General features: G+C 38.9%; 2 protein-coding genes across 4 annotated transcripts; both read right to left on the bottom strand.

Moving 5' to 3' along the window:
• Positions 1-280: 280 nt before the first annotated feature.
• Positions 281-12,109, bottom strand: dnajc5gb (DnaJ (Hsp40) homolog, subfamily C, member 5 gamma b). Of its 3 annotated transcripts, none has more exons than XM_049595695.1 (6): positions 11,948-12,109; positions 11,484-11,613; positions 9,228-9,441; positions 8,910-9,063; positions 6,620-6,682; positions 281-3,901 (listed from the first exon to the last, which is right to left on the bottom strand). In XM_049595695.1, exons 2-6 carry the CDS (start codon positions 11,594-11,596, stop codon positions 3,849-3,851), a joined length of 597 nt encoding a protein of 198 aa, XP_049451652.1. In that variant the 5' UTR covers positions 11,597-11,613; positions 11,948-12,109; the 3' UTR covers positions 281-3,848. The 3 variants fall into 3 exon arrangements, with proteins under 3 accessions (XP_049451652.1, XP_049451651.1, XP_049451653.1); XM_049595694.1 differs by having other exon boundaries at positions 6,620-6,685; XM_049595696.1 differs by lacking the exon at positions 6,620-6,682.
• A 1,525-nt stretch (positions 12,110-13,634) lies between these two features.
• On the bottom strand, positions 13,635-17,368 carry tp53i3 (tumor protein p53 inducible protein 3). Its single transcript, XM_049595688.1, has 7 exons — positions 17,196-17,368; positions 16,318-16,393; positions 16,015-16,188; positions 15,614-15,881; positions 14,990-15,202; positions 14,196-14,392; positions 13,635-14,070 (listed from the first exon to the last, which is right to left on the bottom strand). Exons 2-7 carry the CDS (start codon positions 16,369-16,371, stop codon positions 13,882-13,884), a joined length of 1,095 nt encoding a protein of 364 aa, XP_049451645.1. The 5' UTR covers positions 16,372-16,393; positions 17,196-17,368; the 3' UTR covers positions 13,635-13,881.
• Positions 17,369-18,581: the final 1,213 nt, after the last annotated feature.

The raw sequence follows: 18,581 nt of genomic DNA on the forward strand, positions 1-18,581 counted from the left end.
TGTGGAGCTCATATAAATAAAAATAAAAACAAACCATCTAAGAGGCTCCAAATGAGTCTCAATCAGCTGTTGTTTCTCTGAATCCATTGATGACTCCATGTTTTCAGGGGCTGCCTGTAAGTTTAACATTAAAGTGAAGCTGGACACTTTGCCACCTGCTCCAACCTGTGTTATCTCACAGAGGTGGAGCACGACAGGAGCCAATGGCAGGTGACGCAGCTCAGAGGCGCCGCTCACTGAACAGCTAACGGTTAAAATTACAGGACAAACTTTAGGACAGTTTCAGTCTCACCCAAGTTTATTTAATCAGGCAAACATTTCATTTTACAGAAACAAAAAAACTGGGAATGTTTAGACATAAAACAAAATATATAACATTTCTTTTTAACCTAAAAAAAATCCCACTGAAAGGCACGTTTATGAAGTTTTCATCAAGTATACAAAACTGACTTTTACATACATTTCTGGGGTCGTTTAAACTTTACATAGTCGGGACTGTCTGTGAAAGTCATCCGAGAAGAACAGATAAAATGCAAAAGATGACACACATTTATTATTTAGATTTGTACCAAATGTACAAACCCACGTTCCTACACCCAGCAGAGATAAAAAATATAATACAAACATGATGAGAGATGACATAATTTAAGGCGTTATTCTAATATACACTCAATTTATCATAAAACTTCCAATCAAAAATATACCTCTGACTTTACATAAAAACATGATTCCTGTACGGAGCGTAATTTCACGGCACATACAGGCGATAAATCATCTCACACATGACAGAGAGATCATTGTCTTCGACAGGAGGCCTCGACACATCGGAGAAAATTCACACAGAACATTTGGCAATAAATCAAATCAGTACGTCATCTTGTCGTCGAGTCAGGTTGGTTTTAGATTGAAGTGTTTTTCATGGTATATCAGATGATTTGTGGGAGCTTTATCAGTACAAGGGCTGGGTACAGTTAAAAAAAATACAATACCAGTGCCCTTAAAGTGATACCAATACCAGAGTACTTCATTGGATACCTTTATTTATCCACTCTATTTGATACCCATCATGTGAGTGGAAACATTCAGCTGCTGAAAATGCCAACAGACGCCACAGGCATTTTGGTGTCATCTCGGCACGCCGAACTGCCACCTGACTTCACCACACCACAGACTGTATGGGTTGTAGCTGCTGCGGTCGTGGGCCAATCACATGCTGCATTAAATCAAAGAATGCTTGCGGCGAACCCTTACAAAGTCTTTTTTTTCTAGATCTGAGTACAGAAAGGATCGAATGCAGGTATCGTTTAACTGGAGAAGTTCTGATACTACTTGGTATTGGGTTATTTCAGTCGATACTTTAAAGATACAGAGCACAGGTACCCAGCCCTAATCAGTACCGTGAGTTTTTGTCTTGAGGTAACCTTATGCGCATGTACAGTGAACTAACCAACAGTACTACTAGCATCTCTAAAGAACTAGCTCAAAATATTGGGAGATAAGCTTACTGGCTTTCTTTATGAGCGTTAGATGAGATGATAGATACCATTCTGTCTGTGTGTTATGCGAGTATGGAGCTGGAGGCAGAGGAGAATTAGCTTACCTTAGCATAAATACTGGAAACAGGGAGGAACAGCCAGCCTGGCTTCATCAGAGGTAACAAAATCTGCCTGTAAAAACGCCTAAACAAACGACATACAGCGTGTTGATTGGTAAAACTTAATCTGTGACGTGTAGCTGTGGTTTAAGGGGTTTCTTAATAGGTTATCTATCTGCCCTGTGCTTCTCTGCGGGGTGTCGTCAGGTGGGAAACCTCACAGTGCAAAAGAAAGAGAGCATTAGAGGTGCATTTATGAACGCGACTTGCTTTTCCCCCTGCTTCCAGTCTTTATGCTCAGCTACACTAATCACCTCCCTGCTCCAGCTCCATACTAATTTAACTACCAGATTCAGACTTGTTTCAGTCAAACCATGTCATAATTACAAGACAAAAACTTGATTTCTCTCCAATTCTGCTCTTCATAACATGGAGGTGCCTGAAAAGCAAACAAATATGAACCCCTCACATCGCCAAAGTCTTCTGTTGTTTTATTGTTTGCAACTCATGGCACTTTTAAAGGAATACTTCACCCAAAAACTGATCATTTTTTTATCAGTTACTCATCTTATTTTACCTTAAATTCATAAAGAACACTTTGTTTTCTCGCATGCCTCCACGATGAATGAAGAATCCAAAAGCAAAACTGTATCAGTAAATCAGTTTACAAACTCTCACACAACTCGTGCAGTATAATCCAAGTCTCTTTTATCCTGTCTAACCTTGGCTGGGATCCATTTTATCATACCTTTCTGAAATTTCACAGGGGTATACCGTATATGACCATACTTATGTGCGGAGCTACTGTTTTTTTCCCTCTGCGGTCTCTCTGCCATTCCTCACAGGCTGTTTGCAGTCCTGTAACGTTATTCCTCACAGATGCTACCTTTCTCAGCTCAGCTGTCTGTTTCACCCGAAGAGACTGACCTCTGGTGGCGCATGACGTGTGCTACATTCATCATCAATACAGCATCTCCATCGCCATCCATCCATTTTCAATCGCTTATCCGAAGCTGTGTCGCAGGGGCAGCAGTCTGAGCAAAGCACCCCAGATGTCCCTCTCCCCAGCAACACGTTCCAGCTCCTCCTGGGGGACCCCAAAGGTGTTCCCAGGCCAGATGAGATATGTAATCCCTCCAGCGTGTTCTGGGTCTAGCCCCGGGGCCTCCTACCGGTGGGACGTGTGTGGAACACCTCTAACTGGCGGCAGGCAGGGGCGGGGACCCGGGCATACTGATCCCTGGTGTTGCAGACAGCACCTCCACATGAGTTCAATAAAAAGATGAGCGACTGTATTTTTGACGGTAATGAAAATCAGACCGTGGGGATTTCTAATGCCATTTTTTGGATTCTTCATTCACCTAAAAAAGGATTCCTCACAAATTCAAGCTGACACGAGGTGAATAGCTGATATACAAATGATCCCTTTGCTGGTGAAGTATTCCTTTAAAAGACTCTGCAGCCATACGACTCTCGAGTTGACATGACGTGAAGTGACAAAAGTCGAAATCTCATCTAACTTCCAGTTGGAAAGTGAATTAAGCGTTTCTCCCACTAGTGTTGAATTATTCCTGTAATGCCTCATCAGCATTACATTATTAATTCTAACTGTGCTATTTACAGGCTGCCAGCCAAATACACAACAGTGCACACAAGTCAACATTCAGAACATTTTAAGTACATCGTTTGATTTAGTCACAATATTCTGTACATCTTTTCAATAAGCCCTTTAGATTGTCTCTACTATATGTGCAGCATGACTGAACACCACGAAAGTCTCAGAGTGGTTGGTTTCTAAAAGTCCGGAAACAGCGTATAATGTTGTATTTAAAAAAAACATTAAAAACATTTCTAACCCAGCAGCCGTCTTGAGCCAGAATACTCTCAGACCACCATGGCAGCTTCAGGATTTTAAACATGATTTTGAGATATTAAAGTGCACATGAAAAAAAAAACTCACTCCAGAGCTTTGATCTGCATGGCTTTGTCATTTCTCACTGCAGTCCAGATACTACCCAATATTTAAAAAAAAAAAGGTTAAAAAATAAATATGGCAATTAGATCAAAGACAAAACCACTGGCACCAAAAAATATGGCAGAATCAGGTCGCTGCTTGATGCATTTAAACAAAACCGCCTCACAGATGACGGTTTTCTGCCACATTTAACCTCAATGTTTATTCTCATCATCTCTGAAAATGATCAGTGCAGCTGCTGATGGTGACGTGGTTTTATCAGGTCTCCACTCACTTGGTTTATGAGGTGCCATTGGCGGCATGAGGCTGGACCACGATCGGTGCGTTCTCACCTGCAGGTGTGGAAAAAAGTGAATTTTTAAGTTTCTACACTTTCATTTATTTCTCAGAACAAGAAGAAAAACAGAGCTGTTTGTTTCAAATGGAAGAAAATGTAAATCAAGACAACCTCAACCACATTAAAATGCCGCTTATATGTTGATGCATCAGTAATACTTATCCAATAATTTGACATTACACTGTGGCATCCTGCTGTCTTTAGATAGTGTAAGTACATCCTACACCTAATACATCTGCAATTCTATGCAAATAAAACAACTAATGTAACACTTTAACTTTATATTTCTAGTTAGTGTAGTTCTGATTTTTTGAAGTAGTGTTGTATGAGCTTTTTATCCATGGTCAGTAGCCCCTTTTACACTGTCTGGTTAAGGTGGGAATATTCCACCTTGACGTTCTGTATGTAAGGGTGCTTTCACACCTGCCCCGTTTGGTTCGGTTCAATCGAACTCAAGTTTGTTTGCCCCCCAAGTGCGGTTCAGGTGGGCAGGTGTGAACACAGCAATCACACTCAGGTGTGCTTCAAAACAACTGGACCGAGACCTTCTTGAAGAGGTGGTCTCAGTCTGGTCTGGTGCACCTCCTCCTGTACTGCCTTAATATGCACATTCAGCACATCCAATGCATCAAAACATTGTTTTCTAGTTGGAGCCGCGCCTCGTTTTCAAACTGTATGGTTTGACTAAAATGAACAATGACAGCAATATAGTCCACAATGAGCAGCGCTAAAATCAACCTGCGTAGTTGTCCCTCCATTGTGACATTAGAAAGTGTCACATTTATATTGCAAGTGTACTCTTCTTCAACGTTTGCTTTACTTCCTGGATTTTTCCCACATGGAAATTCTGACCAATCAAGAGCAGCTTTGTCACAAGGCATTTAATCTGGTCCGCTTGTAAATGCTGTCGTGAGAACACGAACCAACTCTAGGCAATGATACAACTTTGGAACAGAATAAGTCCCTGATTCAGACCAAAGCAAGACAACTCTGGGTCTGAAAGCACCCTAAGGTACGATTGCAGAATGGGGGGACAGAGTTGTCACAGCTCTGAGTCATCACGGGAGGTAGTAACAGTGGCTGCCTTGTACAAACAAGAGAACAGGAGGGGGCAGAACAGGAGTGACATTTTGATGACATGTTATGCGTGCAACCCACCTGGAGATTTAAAAAGTAGCTGTTAGCAGTTAGCGGCTAACTCAAAGAAGAACAGCGGCCATAAATGTCTACAAATTAGGAAAATAATGAGATTTGGGAGCTCCTTACCATTTGAGCAGTGAATGAGATCGGCTGCCATATGACAGGGACAGTAAATGACTGTTATGCCATGTTTTGCCATTGTCATTGTCATTGTTTATAAAGCACTGCAGATGTGTATGTTATATGTTGCACTAGAGGCCTGTCACCGCTCTTTTGATTCCATAATGCTGGCATGCAGTCTAAAATGTCACACTGGAGCGTAATGATACCGACATCATTTGGGTCTGTGTAAAAATGCAAAGGCAACATAAAGAAGAGACTTTGTGGCTGCCCTATAGCGCGAAACTAAGCAACATCCTACAGCCACCTAATAAAAATCAATATCCGTTTAAGTGTACGCTGTATTTAGAATATTTTTTAACTGCTTTAACCTTGCTTTCAATCAAATTCTGACAACAGTAATTTTACCTCACAGGAGCTGACAATCTACCGCTGCCTCAATCAAGTATTTTGTTTGCATTACTGTGGTGTTTTAAAGGTTAGTACAGATTCAGTGAAACGTTTTGCTGCTTCCCCTGTCCACAGCAGTATATAATTATTTATCTTCCGTGTCTGTACTCCTGCCTGCTTCTCCAAACTGGGGGCGTGTCGACCGACATCTATTGTAGGCAATACACCAACTATAAATAAAAACTTATACAAGCCCACTTCAAAAGATCCAAACTATCCCTTTATGTAAATTACATGTCTTCCAGAACTAGCATCAGGTGTAGGATTTATATTGGTGAACCAACCTACAAGAGAGTGTAACTGTGTGAAGAACCATGTCATACAAGCACATAGAAATATTCTCAAATGCCTTTCATTAGTTCACAGACTATGCAGCATTGAGCAGCAGAAGAGTGGCATCAATGTTAGAACAAAACAACAGCTTAAGATGGAATAAGCAGCACAAAAAAAACTTAAATCAATATTGTTGTTTATAGTAGCTTCAAGATCAGTGGTTCTCAAACTTTTTGGCTCATGAATCTTTAAACAGTTAAGGAATCATCATCAATCAGAGGCACACAACTTCTTATATTTTTGAGAAAATCTGAATAAATGGGGACGATAACATGTATAATAAGTAGAAATATGTAGATAAATGACTGTGTGTCTTCTCTGAAATGATCTTAACTCCCAGATTGAGAACCACTGCTCTTGATATTAAGCATTCACAGTTTAGTACAGTGTTTTTCCCACTGTGCTAAACATAGATAACATTATCAACAGTGATAATAATAAGCAAGCAAAGTTATTAATAAGCAACAGGCAACGCAGGTCATAAATTCCAACTTCAATACAGCAGCATCCTGCAGTATGTAAAGGAGTGAATGTTAGTATGTGATTTGGCAAACACACAGACCACGCCTGGTGGTGTTAGAAGCTGCCGAGACTTGAGCTCCTCCACGGTGAACTGCGCTTCGTGTTGTGCTACATTAGTGAAGCACCACAGAGGACAGGTGAACTTTACCTGGAGAGGTATCGACTTTATCTGAAGTGTCAGGGCTCGGCTGAATAATTATTACGTGGTCTCCTGCTGTGAAACAAAATTTAACACTGAGCAAACCCACGCTGACAGAATCATAAAATACAGAGACTGAGATCTGAGCAAGAGTTAAAGGAATAGTTCAGCAGTTTGGGAAATACTTTTAACCGATACAATATTACATAGACTCGCACCATCCTACTTATCACCTCTAGTCACTCCTCATATACTTGCTTAGAGCTCTACGATCCCAAAATGCCGGTCTCCTGGCTATTCCAAGAACAAATAAGACATCAGTGGGTGGTGCGGCACCTTCTTACCAAGCACTTCTTCTTTTGAATCGTCTTCGTACCCAAATTTGAGAGGCTAGTTCAGTCGACTCATTTGGAAGTAAACACATCTCTTCACATTAACCCTCAACCTTAGTCTGCCCTAAATACTAAACCACAGTTATGCAACTCATACTCATAGTCATAGTCTGCGTGCTCATGGATACATATATGCACTGTGTGTTACACATTTCTGTCTGTGTTTACAACATATGTTTATCTTACTTTTTATATGTTTTTGTGTTTTGCTAATGTTGCTCACTGATCTTTTTAGATGTGACACACCTTATCAATTAACATGTTACATCTTGTTCATTAAATTAGCACAAAACTGAACATCTCCTCTTTGACTTTGCCTGTATTTTGCTGTGTATGTTGTGCTGTACTATTGTGTTGAATTACTCCATGCTCAGTAATCTTGCACTTTCTGTTTTATTTCTTAAAGTCTGACCAGGGACAAGGTTTGTAAATTAGCCATGGCTAGAAACCTGTATGCATTGCATCTACTTTGTATTTCACACATGAGGCAATGTCTTATGCATTTGTCCTAGACAACAATTAAATAAATAAATAAATAAATAAATGAAATGTAAAAATGACCATGGTCTCTTGAGGCTACATGCCGGACTGTCTCTTGAATGGGAGCAGTAACTTTCTGAAGTCTGAGCTGACTGCTTGACGACTGTAAGCTTTGAGCAGAGCCAGGCTAGCTTTATGCTAAGCTAACTGGCTGCAACTTTATATTTAGTTGGGATGCACAATAACATCATTCTATACATATATACGTCATCGTATGTATAGCCGAAACTGGCTTTAAAATGAAACATCAGAATCTGCCAAATGGCTGATAATATCTGTACGTCATCAGTATCGACCAATATCAGCTTTAAAATACATTTTTATAATCAGCATGCATCAACATTCTTTTTCTTAATTTTTAATTTCTTTTTCTCCATCTGCTGGTGGGCCATCACAATAAGAGTATGCATGCATAACATGATGTTAATTCCACAACAGAAGAGACTTGATTATCACTAAAACTAGACGGGGAAATGGTGGATTTATTGATATCGGTAACAGTTATCGGTCAAATGAGTTGTTACATATCAGCAAATCAGATATCAGCACAAAATCCAATATCGTGCATCTCTAAAATTCAGTGTGCAGAAGTGAGAGTGATATCGATTTCCTAATCTGAACCTAAGCAAATGTATTTCCTAAAATGTCAAACTATTCCTTTAAACTCCATCAGGTTTAATTGTTCTGTATAAGTCTCTTTGACCAAAACACAAAGCCTGAAAACTCAGAAAATAATTTAAAATTGTCCCCAACAAAATTACAAAGTTACTTGTCTGTTTTTATTCACTTTCCAGCAAAGTATTATTTTCATCACTTCTCAAAAAAGACATTTAACTCAGTTAAACTGCACGACAAAGGAGTTTCTGTGCAAACGGCATCAGGTAGTTCCTAATTTAGACACTTGATGCGTCCAATTTACAATAATGACATTTTCCTGTCATGTGTCGTCTCATCTTTCCACAGAAAGCAACAGATTAAACTATATAAATGAAATGCAAACTGACTAACTGAAGCTTTTATTCCTTTCCTTTTCTTTCACAAACAAGTATTCATAATAAACACTATTAATAGAATATTTTTATGTATAATCAGGTCACTGTGATGTTGTTTTAGTCTTGAATCAGATTATTCTGGATTATGTATCAGGAGATTTTCATATATCCAATCCTACATTTCTCCAGAAGAGATTAAAAATAATAAACCAAGAGAAAAAAATCTGCATTTAGTTTCTGTTTAACTCTAACGTGCACTGTGATACAACAGATACCAACTAGATAATACAATGAGATTTTCCAGATGTACTTTGCGCGATCAGCAGCAGATATCCTTTACAAGCTGAACTGAAGCCAAAGAACAAAGTCCCTCACCTGCATCCTGCTCTCTGATCTCTGCCTCCAGGTCCTCAGGGTCCATGTAGGGGTAGTGTTCCTCGTCCTCTGGCGCTTTGCACTTCCCACAGCAGAAACAGCAGCAGCAGAAACAGCAGCAGCAGGTGAAAATACTGCAGCACACCACGAGGGCCTGAACACAAAGGAAAGGAGATCAATGTCAGTGTATGTGCTTTTTGTACACAAAAATTTACATCTGCTTCCACAAAAATAAAACATTAAATTGCATGAAGGAAGACATTTGCTCAATGTTCACTTGTTGCACCTGCAGAATTTTGAAACCACATTCCCTCTCACCTTGAACCAACACTTGGACATAAGGAAATAGTATTTGACGCTCTCATCGCCGAACTGCTCGGCCACGTAGAGTCCCATGGATCCATACTCGTCGTAGATATTCCGTTTGTTTTCGTCACTGAGAATAGAGTTGGCATTGTTGATCTCCTTGAATTTCTCAGCAGCCTCTGGGTTGTCTGGGTTCTTATCAGGGTGATGCCTCAACGCCAGTTTCCTGGAAAAAAGTGAATGATGGTCAGAAACCTGACCTTAATAACTTAAAAATAGATCCTAAATTTGTTTTCTTCACAATTTCAGTGTAACACAGGGTGAGTTATTGATATACAAATGCTCATTTGGGGGATGAAGTATTCCTTTAAAATGTTTCCACAATCTCCTGGGGTTGTACAAATGGCTGCCCTCCCTTTTATTAGCATAGGCAGAAGTAGCATAACATTACACTTGTATAAAAAAGAAAAAGGGTCTCTGTGCATTCAGACTGAATATAAAACAAATTTTAACTTCACGGACAGGACTACTGGGGCAATAAATACAAACTGTGCAATGTACAGACACCTCCCCAGTTCACCAGTGGTTCTCCTCACACCACAACTCAGTTTCTCTCCGATGGCCCTTATTTCGCCTAATTCTTGGCTGTTCCTGGTCTCTTGGACGCCTAGCTGGCTCGTAATTATAAGGTTGCGGTCCGTCATAGTCATATGAATATACATTTTCGACCTCTTCTGTGTCAAAACTAGCACTTATATTCATATCTGCCATTGTTTAAATGACAAATATGCCACTCTCTCTGATGTTACGTCATGGCCAGCTTGTCTTTTTTTAATGCAGAAGTAAAAATTTCTTACAAGATCGACTCCAGATGTGACTGAAGTGAGTATCTATTTACATTTCTTTTGAAAATCTAGTGTACACATCATTTGTCTACTAGGGCTGCCACGATTAGTCGACTAATTGATGACTAATCTACTATCAAAATAATCGGTGACTATTTTAGTAGTCGACTAATCGGTTTGAGTCATTTTTCATAGAAAAGTACCATAAAAGTACCCAAAATACTCTTACTGCAGCTTCTTATGCTCAAATATTGGCAGCTTTACACACTCTCCCATGAAGGTGAACTAAAACCCTTTGGCGTGAGTACGAAACAAGACATTAGATGACATAACTTTGGGGTTTGGGAGAGACAGACCGACATTTTTCAAAATTTTAACACATTTTTAGATAAAATGATTAGTCAACTCATCGAAGAAATAATCAACAGGTTAGTCGACAATGAAAATAATCGTTAGCTGCAGCCCTATTGTCTACACACTGATTTACTGGGGTGTTTAACCTGCATGCAGGATGCTCTTTAAACAGAATTGTTTTAGGGCATAAAATGAGGTCAACCAATCACAGTGTCACCTCTGATTCCCTTTAAAATAATAATAATATGTCAACAATATGATATGGCACACACCTACCTCAAGGTTGAATGAATAAATGAAGAAAAAATTTGGCCTTTTTGTTCACTCCTGATTTGATCTTAGGACTTAATACCTTGCAGTAATTTCCTTCATGAAAGTTTGACTTGACTTCTCTCTAATCATTCATTAGAGGGCATTTTTTAGCCCAGGACTGAATACCTCTGCTTTTCAAAATCAAATCTTAACACAGAGTAGATGCAAATGTGTAAATATGATGAATGAGTGTGGATGAGGGGTTCACTATGGAAAATGTTGTCCCCTGCCCATATTTCCCAATGGCTGGCCTGTCCCTGTGTGTAAACAGCAGAGCATACACACATTAAGAACCTGCCTACCTCAGTGCATCTTGCTATTTCAACAAGGCACGCTTAAAACAGCAGGAAACTACTCTGCTATTGACTTTAGACCAGGTTTTTGTTGGTCAATGGTGCAATTCTGCTGCCTCAAAAAAAACCAATCTGTCAACCACGCACCTTACCACACCTCAGTTTGAGACGTACACAACCATGGGCACATGAAAATGACAACAGTGTCTGGAGTAGAGATGACAGCGGGTGATAGGGCCCCAAGACTGCAGCCTTATGTAACCTGTATGTCATCTGTGCCTACTTGTGTCATCTTAAACATGTTAGTTGAGCTTTGCAAAGTCAGTTTATGAGAAACTGACATTTTATAGGCTAAATTCAAGTGAGGTAAAGGGGAAAAACACACTTTATGACTTAATTCACTCCTGATTCAAAGTATGTGCTCTCTCTCACATGAACAGACTCATTAATGTGTATGGACACACCTGTACGCCCTCTTTATTTCGTCTGGAGATGCTCCTTTCTCCAGCCCCAGGATCTTATACAGGCTGTCTCCTGCTGTTGACATCTTGCGCTGAGGTCTGTTTGGGTCCTCCATGTTTCAGGATATGGCGGCTGTGACATGAAACAAACACAAATACCTCCAGTTTGAGGACAAACACAAAAGCGAAGTAACTTTAATGACTCATGAGCTCGGTGAGGAAGTAAATAAACCACATTAATGTGAAGCAGAGCATGCTGGGAGTCCGGACAACACATGGTACCAATTATGTAACTATACTTCAACTTAGTTACATAAGGAACTTTGTCTTAACTCAAATATTTAGCTAGGTTTACTTCATGTTAATCCCACAGGTTAAACCCTGCGGGGTCACAACGCAACTGCTAAGTTAACAGACTTAGCTAACTTTAGCTCGAAGAGGAAAGTTGTACGGTAACTTCTACGTACCGGACGAATAAATATGGTTGCTGGTCGAATCATAGAGTCCGAAATGTGTCCGTCGGTTCTGTTAAAGTTTGGTCCATGAAATGAAGCGGGTCCTCGGTTTCCTCTGTGGAAACTTCTCTCCTCATGACCCGGAGAAAAACTTCAGCGGCGAAGCAGGAAGTCCGAGACAGGAACGAACCATACGCTGTGATGTCATTTGTCAGTTTGCGGCGCGCGCGGATGCGTTTCAAATACGCAGGATGTAAATAAATAAATGACATTGTATGTATCATCAAATAACATTAAATATATATTAAACATTTGATAAATATTAAAAAAAAATATTAAATTACAATATTCAGTGTTTTCCTATTTTTCTGTGCATTACTGAATTTTACATATATATATATATATATATATATATATATATATATATATATATATATATATATAAATATAGGTAATTAAATATTATCCACCAAAACATCCACGGTCATTTCACAGTTTTTAGTGTTCCAATTTTTTAATATGTACACATAATCTGTCACTGTCAATAAAAATCTTACACAGTGTATGTACAGTATATAGATATAAATACATGCACATACTGTGATCATCCATTCTATCTATATAGTCTATATCAGTGGTTTTCAAACTTCTTGGGCCCAAGACACACCAAACTTACAACATAAATGCTTGTTTATATTTACTGTTAAATAACAATTGACAGCCAACCATAACTCATGAAATATTAACAAAATGATTCAACAATGCATTTAAAACTACATCAAAGCACCAATAACACATCCATTTAAACAGGAAATAATGTAAGATAATGTAATGTCTCATACTTATAATTTCCTGATGCGAATGGTGACAAAAAGCTTCCCTGCAAGGTTTTTTTTTTTTTTTAAACCAAATTACAATAAATCTTTAATGTAGAATTTGCCTCTTTATAAGGAAATGGATGCACACAACATACTGATACAGTTAAAAATTCATTCATAACTTGCCAGTCAACAGGCCCAGTTGAATATCATTTTATACTGCTTTATACATCTACGCCAGTTCTTTTATTTGACATCAGTTACTTTGCAGACAGATGAATACAAAATATGAATCAACGACTAAATTATAATGTTTTATAATAGATACAGATACACAGTAGAATATAAAATTAGCTCAATTTTTTAGCCCAATTCAGTGACTCAAGCTCCAAAATGTAGAGGGTTCCTCTTTTGGGGAGCATTAAAATAACCACCACAATTTTATTAATATATTCAAAAAAAATTTAAACAAGATATTTTTTAGCAATTCAATAAAGACATACAGAGTTCTAATAAAAAAACACAGAACCAATAAGAACAGAAAAAAAAATCAACACAAGAACAAAGAAACAAAGCCAGACCAGTCAAAGTGAATCCAAGAAGAAAGAGATTTAAAAAAAAATAAAGGATGAGAAATTAACTTGTGTGACATAAGTAGAGGAGTACAGCATATTTCATTACAAATCTTCAGCTTTCATATTTGCATATTCATATTCAATTTAAATTAGAAAATGTTTGACAGAAGAATACTGATTTTACCAAAGCATTCTTTTAATGGTTTTCTGTAATATTTTGTGAAGTATGTGATAGTATTTTGTACGATATCTGTGCAGAGGAGAGTCATTGTGTGTGCCTTTAATTTTCAGTATGAACACAAAGTGTAGGTAAATATGTAAAGTTTATTTTTGTAGCACCTTTCACAGATACAGAATCACAGTACTGATAATAAACATTTAGTAGTGGTTATTCATGTTGTTACAGATAAAAAAAATCATCATCGGACTATTAGTGGATGAATATTTAAAATCAACTTTTGTATTAGATAAATAGTTTTGAGATAACACTGTGTTGGTAGATTGACATAAATCAGAGTAATTATATTTCTGTCAGTGTCACTGCAGCTGTTCATCACTGACTCTGTGGAACCACATTAATGACGATCTTCCCCGTGTTCTTATTGGCCTCCATGTGCCTGTGAGCGTCTGCGATGTCCTCCAGGTTGAAGGTGCTGTCGATGACAGGCCTCAGTGACGCTGGCTGGTCTGAGAAACACGGTAACACCCTGTGTGAAAACGCCTTCACAAGCTCTGCTTTGTACTGTGAAGGGAAAATGCAAAGTGAGAGTCAGGCTCAGTAACAGACATGTAAATACATGAGATTTGTCAGCGCTGTCGACATGAGTCAGCATGTTCACAGTGTGTCACCTCTGACTGGATTCTCACCTGGAGGCTGCGAGAGCGGAGGAGGCTGCAGAGCAAGTGGCCCCGCTTGGCGAGCAGTTTGCCCAGCAGATCTCCATTCACCGACCTGCCCCCCATGGTGCCGTACAGCACCCACCTGCCGTCAGTGGCCAAAGAGCTCACATTCTGCTCCCAGTTAGACCCACCGACGCAGTCGAGGATGATGTTTGCTCCTTTGCCTGTGAAATCACAGTTAGGCCTGTTAGTGACGCAACTGAATTGTGCAAGACCAAGATATTCAATCTGCAGTTCCTCATTTGACCCTAACCTGTCATCCTTTCTTTGGTCTTTTCTATTTTAATTCTCATCAGTGACACAGCCCTGTCACACGGATTATTTAAAACATAATCCAGATTTCTATACACATGTAAGTTTGGTGATATTTATGTTTTCTTACAATCATTAACTGATCCTGAACAAGTTTTGTCTGCACAGCCAAAGTCTGATACATCTGATTCCTCTGCACCACAGAGCTCCAGTGTTTTATGGTGATTTTGACTCAATCCCAAACACACCGTCCTGCTGCCTGTAACACTCACTAGAGCACCTGATGTGTATTATTCCACAGCTGAAAATAGTCCCTAACAAATGCACAATTTCCCCGTTTGCATAACATTCACTAAAACCTACAGTGCCCAGCTGTTTTAAGAAGCTACTTTTAGATTTTCACCCAGACAACTGCCGCTCACTGGATAGTTTCTCTTTCGGACCATCCTCTGTAAACCCTAGAGATGGCTGTGTGTGAAAATCATCATCTACACATCTACACCATTCACCTCCTGTGAAGTCATGAACTCCCTGAGCGAAGCTCTCTTCTTTGTAGTTGAACCCAGCGGCTGCTCCCAGATTCTCCGCTATCTTCAGTTTTTCTGCGCTCCCAGCAGTAACGATGGGCACGGCACCAAACAGACGGACCAGCTGAACAGCAGCTGTGCCGACTCCGCTGGCTCCAGCGTGAGCCAGAACTACTTCACCCTCCTTCACCTGAGCTGTGGCAGAGAAGACAGATGGCAGCACAACACGAGTACAGAATTTAGTATTTCCAATGTGTTAATTATAGGAAGAGGGGGAAAGGTTGTATAAAAGTAAGCAGCATCTAAAAGAAATTAGTACTTAATTGTCCTCACATTTATTCATGTGGATAAACTTGTAATTTTTTTTTTTACATCAGTTTTAATTTCTTTAGAGCACCACAAGTAGTCTAATTTTTAGGAAATGCCAACTTACAATTTCAATTATTTCAATGATTATGATATAGTTTTAAACCCCTTCAATATATGTAAGAGGTTTGATATGAAAACAAAACTAAAAATGCCTTCACACATAAAATAAAGACAAAGGGGGGACATTTAGGCTGCAAGGAATACACACAGATGCCACAACAGACATGGTTGTCGTACCTACAAAAGCGAGCAGCTGAAAAGCGGTGAGCCAGGTCTCTGGGATTGCAGCCGCCTGGCAGAGAGTAAGATTAGAGGGGACGGGCATGAGAAGCTGCTCTGGCACAGAAACATATTCTGCATATCCCCCTCCGGGGAGCAAAGCCATGACCCGCTCATCTAGCCTCCAGTCTCCTTTCACCCCGGGGCCCAGAGTATCCACAGTGCCAGCCACCTCCAGGCCTATGATGTCACTCTCACCTGGGGGAGGTGGGTACAGTCCTCGCCTCTGTGGGACACAGAAGAACATTACTGCACTGTGAGCTGTGATTGCTCCAGAATGTGACACATGAACTTAAAAATATTTAGCAGGACAACAGGAGATTGTGGTGCACATACACTCAGTGAGAACTGTGTTATACCTGCAGTAGGTCGGCCCTGTTGAGGGCAGTTGCGTGAACTTTGATAAGGACTTCTCCATCTTTCAGCTGAGGTTTGGGGACACTTCGCAGCAGCAAATTCTCCGGTCCTCCTGGTACGTCAACACACACTGCACGCATCATCTTTGCAAAGCTCGAGCAACACTTGTGCCAGGCCTGTAAAAGGAAGAAAAATATGTTTAAATAAAAAAATGTAGTGTTGAAACAAATCCCTGTCTTGAAACTGAACTAAACTTATTTCCATTTTATATGACCAGTTTTACTTTTTCTGTTTCAAACACTCACTGTGTGGCAGGGGTTTCCCAGTAAAAATCTTCCAGTGTGCAGGATGTGATGCATTTGATAGTTTCAGCTGCAGCAACTATGATGATAAAAGAAAAGGAAAATTGGAAGGTTATAAACAGAAGCCACATCTGAACAGATCCAGAGCACCAGTTCTTACAGACACTAATTTCTGTCTTACAATATAGTGTAATTACATATGTGATCCCTGAGTAATGGTGGGTTGGGTCAAGGGGTCAGAGAACCAAACTTTCAAATCCAAGCAGACCTATGCCATCAAATTTTGAGCACAAAAAAGGTCGTTTTTAAAACAACAATATGATTTTTGTTGGAACTTCCTTATATAGGCTGTGAAAAATTTTAAGCAGGGTACATTATTTAAAAAAAAAAAAAAAACTTTAGGAACCACTGCTCTAAAGAATGAAAATAATAACACGTGTACATGAATTTTGGCCCATTTGGCTTCCCATACTGCTGCAGAGTGAACTGTTGCCACACAGACAGCTAACTGTGGTGAACACAAGTGTGAATAAGAGCAAAACTATTTAGGAGAAGGAGAAAAGAGGAAGAGGAGGAGAGAAGAGGAAGCAGTTGTAAAAGTACGGCAGTCCAGTAGTGATTTGACGGAGGGTCAGTGAACTCCCATGATTACGTCACATAGTAATGACCCGTTACGCAATGTCAAAACATCCAGACGTTCAGACTGAAAGTATCTGTAACTCAAGCGTCTATAGAAACAGATGTTAATATGAATTTAAGGCAGGGTTATAGAAGAACATGCACCCGTTTATATATATCACAGGACAGTTGATAATTAGACAGAGTGTTTAACCCTCTATGTTACATTTAAATCATGTTAAAGCATTAATAAATGAACGTACCTGTCACAGATGTCAGCAGTTCATCAGCTTTGAAAAAACTGTGAGAGTTTTGGGGAAGTTTGGTTGTGCCATCATGCAGACTGGGCCCCAGTTTGGCGCGGGAGGCGTCAAACCAGCAGAGGGAGGTCTCTCTGACACATGACGAGCAAGTTAAAGAGACACTGCACCAGAAAACATGATTCCCATAGTGCTCAGGGTCATAATGTCCTGACATGTGACTGTTTTCTGGCAAAACAAGCCAAATACAAGGGAAATGTAGGAATGAATCCTCCATCAGATCCTGGTAGTGTGAACAGGGCTGCAAATAATGATTATTAAAATTATTTAGTTACATTAAATGTCTATATGTCAGCATACAATATTAAATAATAATTGTAATAATAAAAAATAAATTTCATTTATATTGCACATTTCAAAACGTCACAAAGTGCTTTACAAGGCAAATTAAAGCAAGATAAATGACGCAAATATAAAAACAACATAAGGATTAAAGCAGAGCAGCACAAAAATATCAATAACAAATATAGTAAAGTGGTAAAATGAGGCAATAGAAACAAATATGTATGTAAACAAACACATGCATACATGTATTTAAATATATACTTTGTAAACATGCTTCACCACACATATACTGGTACACATAAATATACAGTATTGAGACATTATCAAAAAAATTAAAAAATCCATCCATATATTTTTTTAAAAAAAAAAATGTTAAGATTTTTATTCACTTTTTTTTTTTTTTTTTAAAGTAAATTATTTCTATTTAATTTCTTTGACTTTTTTTTTTATCTTTTTCTGTCTTTACTCTTGTACTGTAAATCTGCATCCTTTATTATGTTTAATATTTTATTGCTCTGTAAAGCACTATGAATTGCCCTGTTGCATGAAATGTGCATTACAAACAAAGCTGCCTTTCCTTGATTCTGTAGGATAGAGATCTTGATGATCTAATACCTACATTAAAAAAGTTTGGGGACCCTGACAGCAAAATGCCCAGTATGACCTCCCAGAGCTCCCATCAACATCTTCAAATGTCTTGTTTTGTCCAACCAGCAGTCTCTAACTCCAAGAGATTCAGTTTAATATCACAGGAAACAAAGAAAACCAGAAAATATTAACAATTGAGAAACTGGAACCAGAGACTTTTTTTCAGTTATTATTCATTCTTCAAAATCGTTGCAGATTAATTTGTCTGTTTGAACAACTAATCAATCTAATTAATCGCTTCAGCAGAGAATAAACATCATGTGTAGACCATCATGTAGGCAGATACAATTAAGTTACATTATTAAAAAATAACAAGAAAAATATTGTAAATTTGGTGGATTTTGTGTCCAAATTAAATTTTCATGACCTCAGTATTGGTAAAATTTTAAAAATGTA

This window comes from Epinephelus fuscoguttatus, linkage group LG14, assembly GCF_011397635.1.
Source record: "Epinephelus fuscoguttatus linkage group LG14, E.fuscoguttatus.final_Chr_v1".
Taxonomy (NCBI): Eukaryota; Metazoa; Chordata; class Actinopteri; order Perciformes; family Serranidae; genus Epinephelus; species Epinephelus fuscoguttatus.

Bases quoted from the DNA above. Each gene is read 5' to 3' on its own strand.
- dnajc5gb (XM_049595694.1), bottom strand. From the start codon at position 11,596: ATGGAGGACCCAAACAGACCTCAGCGCAAGATGTCAACAGCAGGAGAC. The intron at 9,442-11,483 runs GTGTGTCCATAC...ACTTTTTTCCAG, and splicing joins GAAATAAAGAGGGCGTACAG to GAAACTGGCGTTGAGGCATC. The intron at 3,902-6,619 runs GTAAAGTTCACC...CCACACCTGCAG, and splicing joins TAAAGTCGATACCTCTCCAG to GTGAGAACGCACCGATCGTG.
- tp53i3 (XM_049595688.1), bottom strand. From the start codon at position 16,371: ATGCATCACATCCTGCACACTGGAAGATTTTTACTGGGAAACCCCTGC. The intron at 15,882-16,014 runs GTATAACACAGT...TGTGTCCCACAG, and splicing joins ACAGGGCCGACCTACTGCAG to AGGCGAGGACTGTACCCACC. The intron at 14,393-14,989 runs GTGAATGGTGTA...GTGATTTCACAG, and splicing joins AGTTCATGACTTCACAGGAG to GCAAAGGAGCAAACATCATC.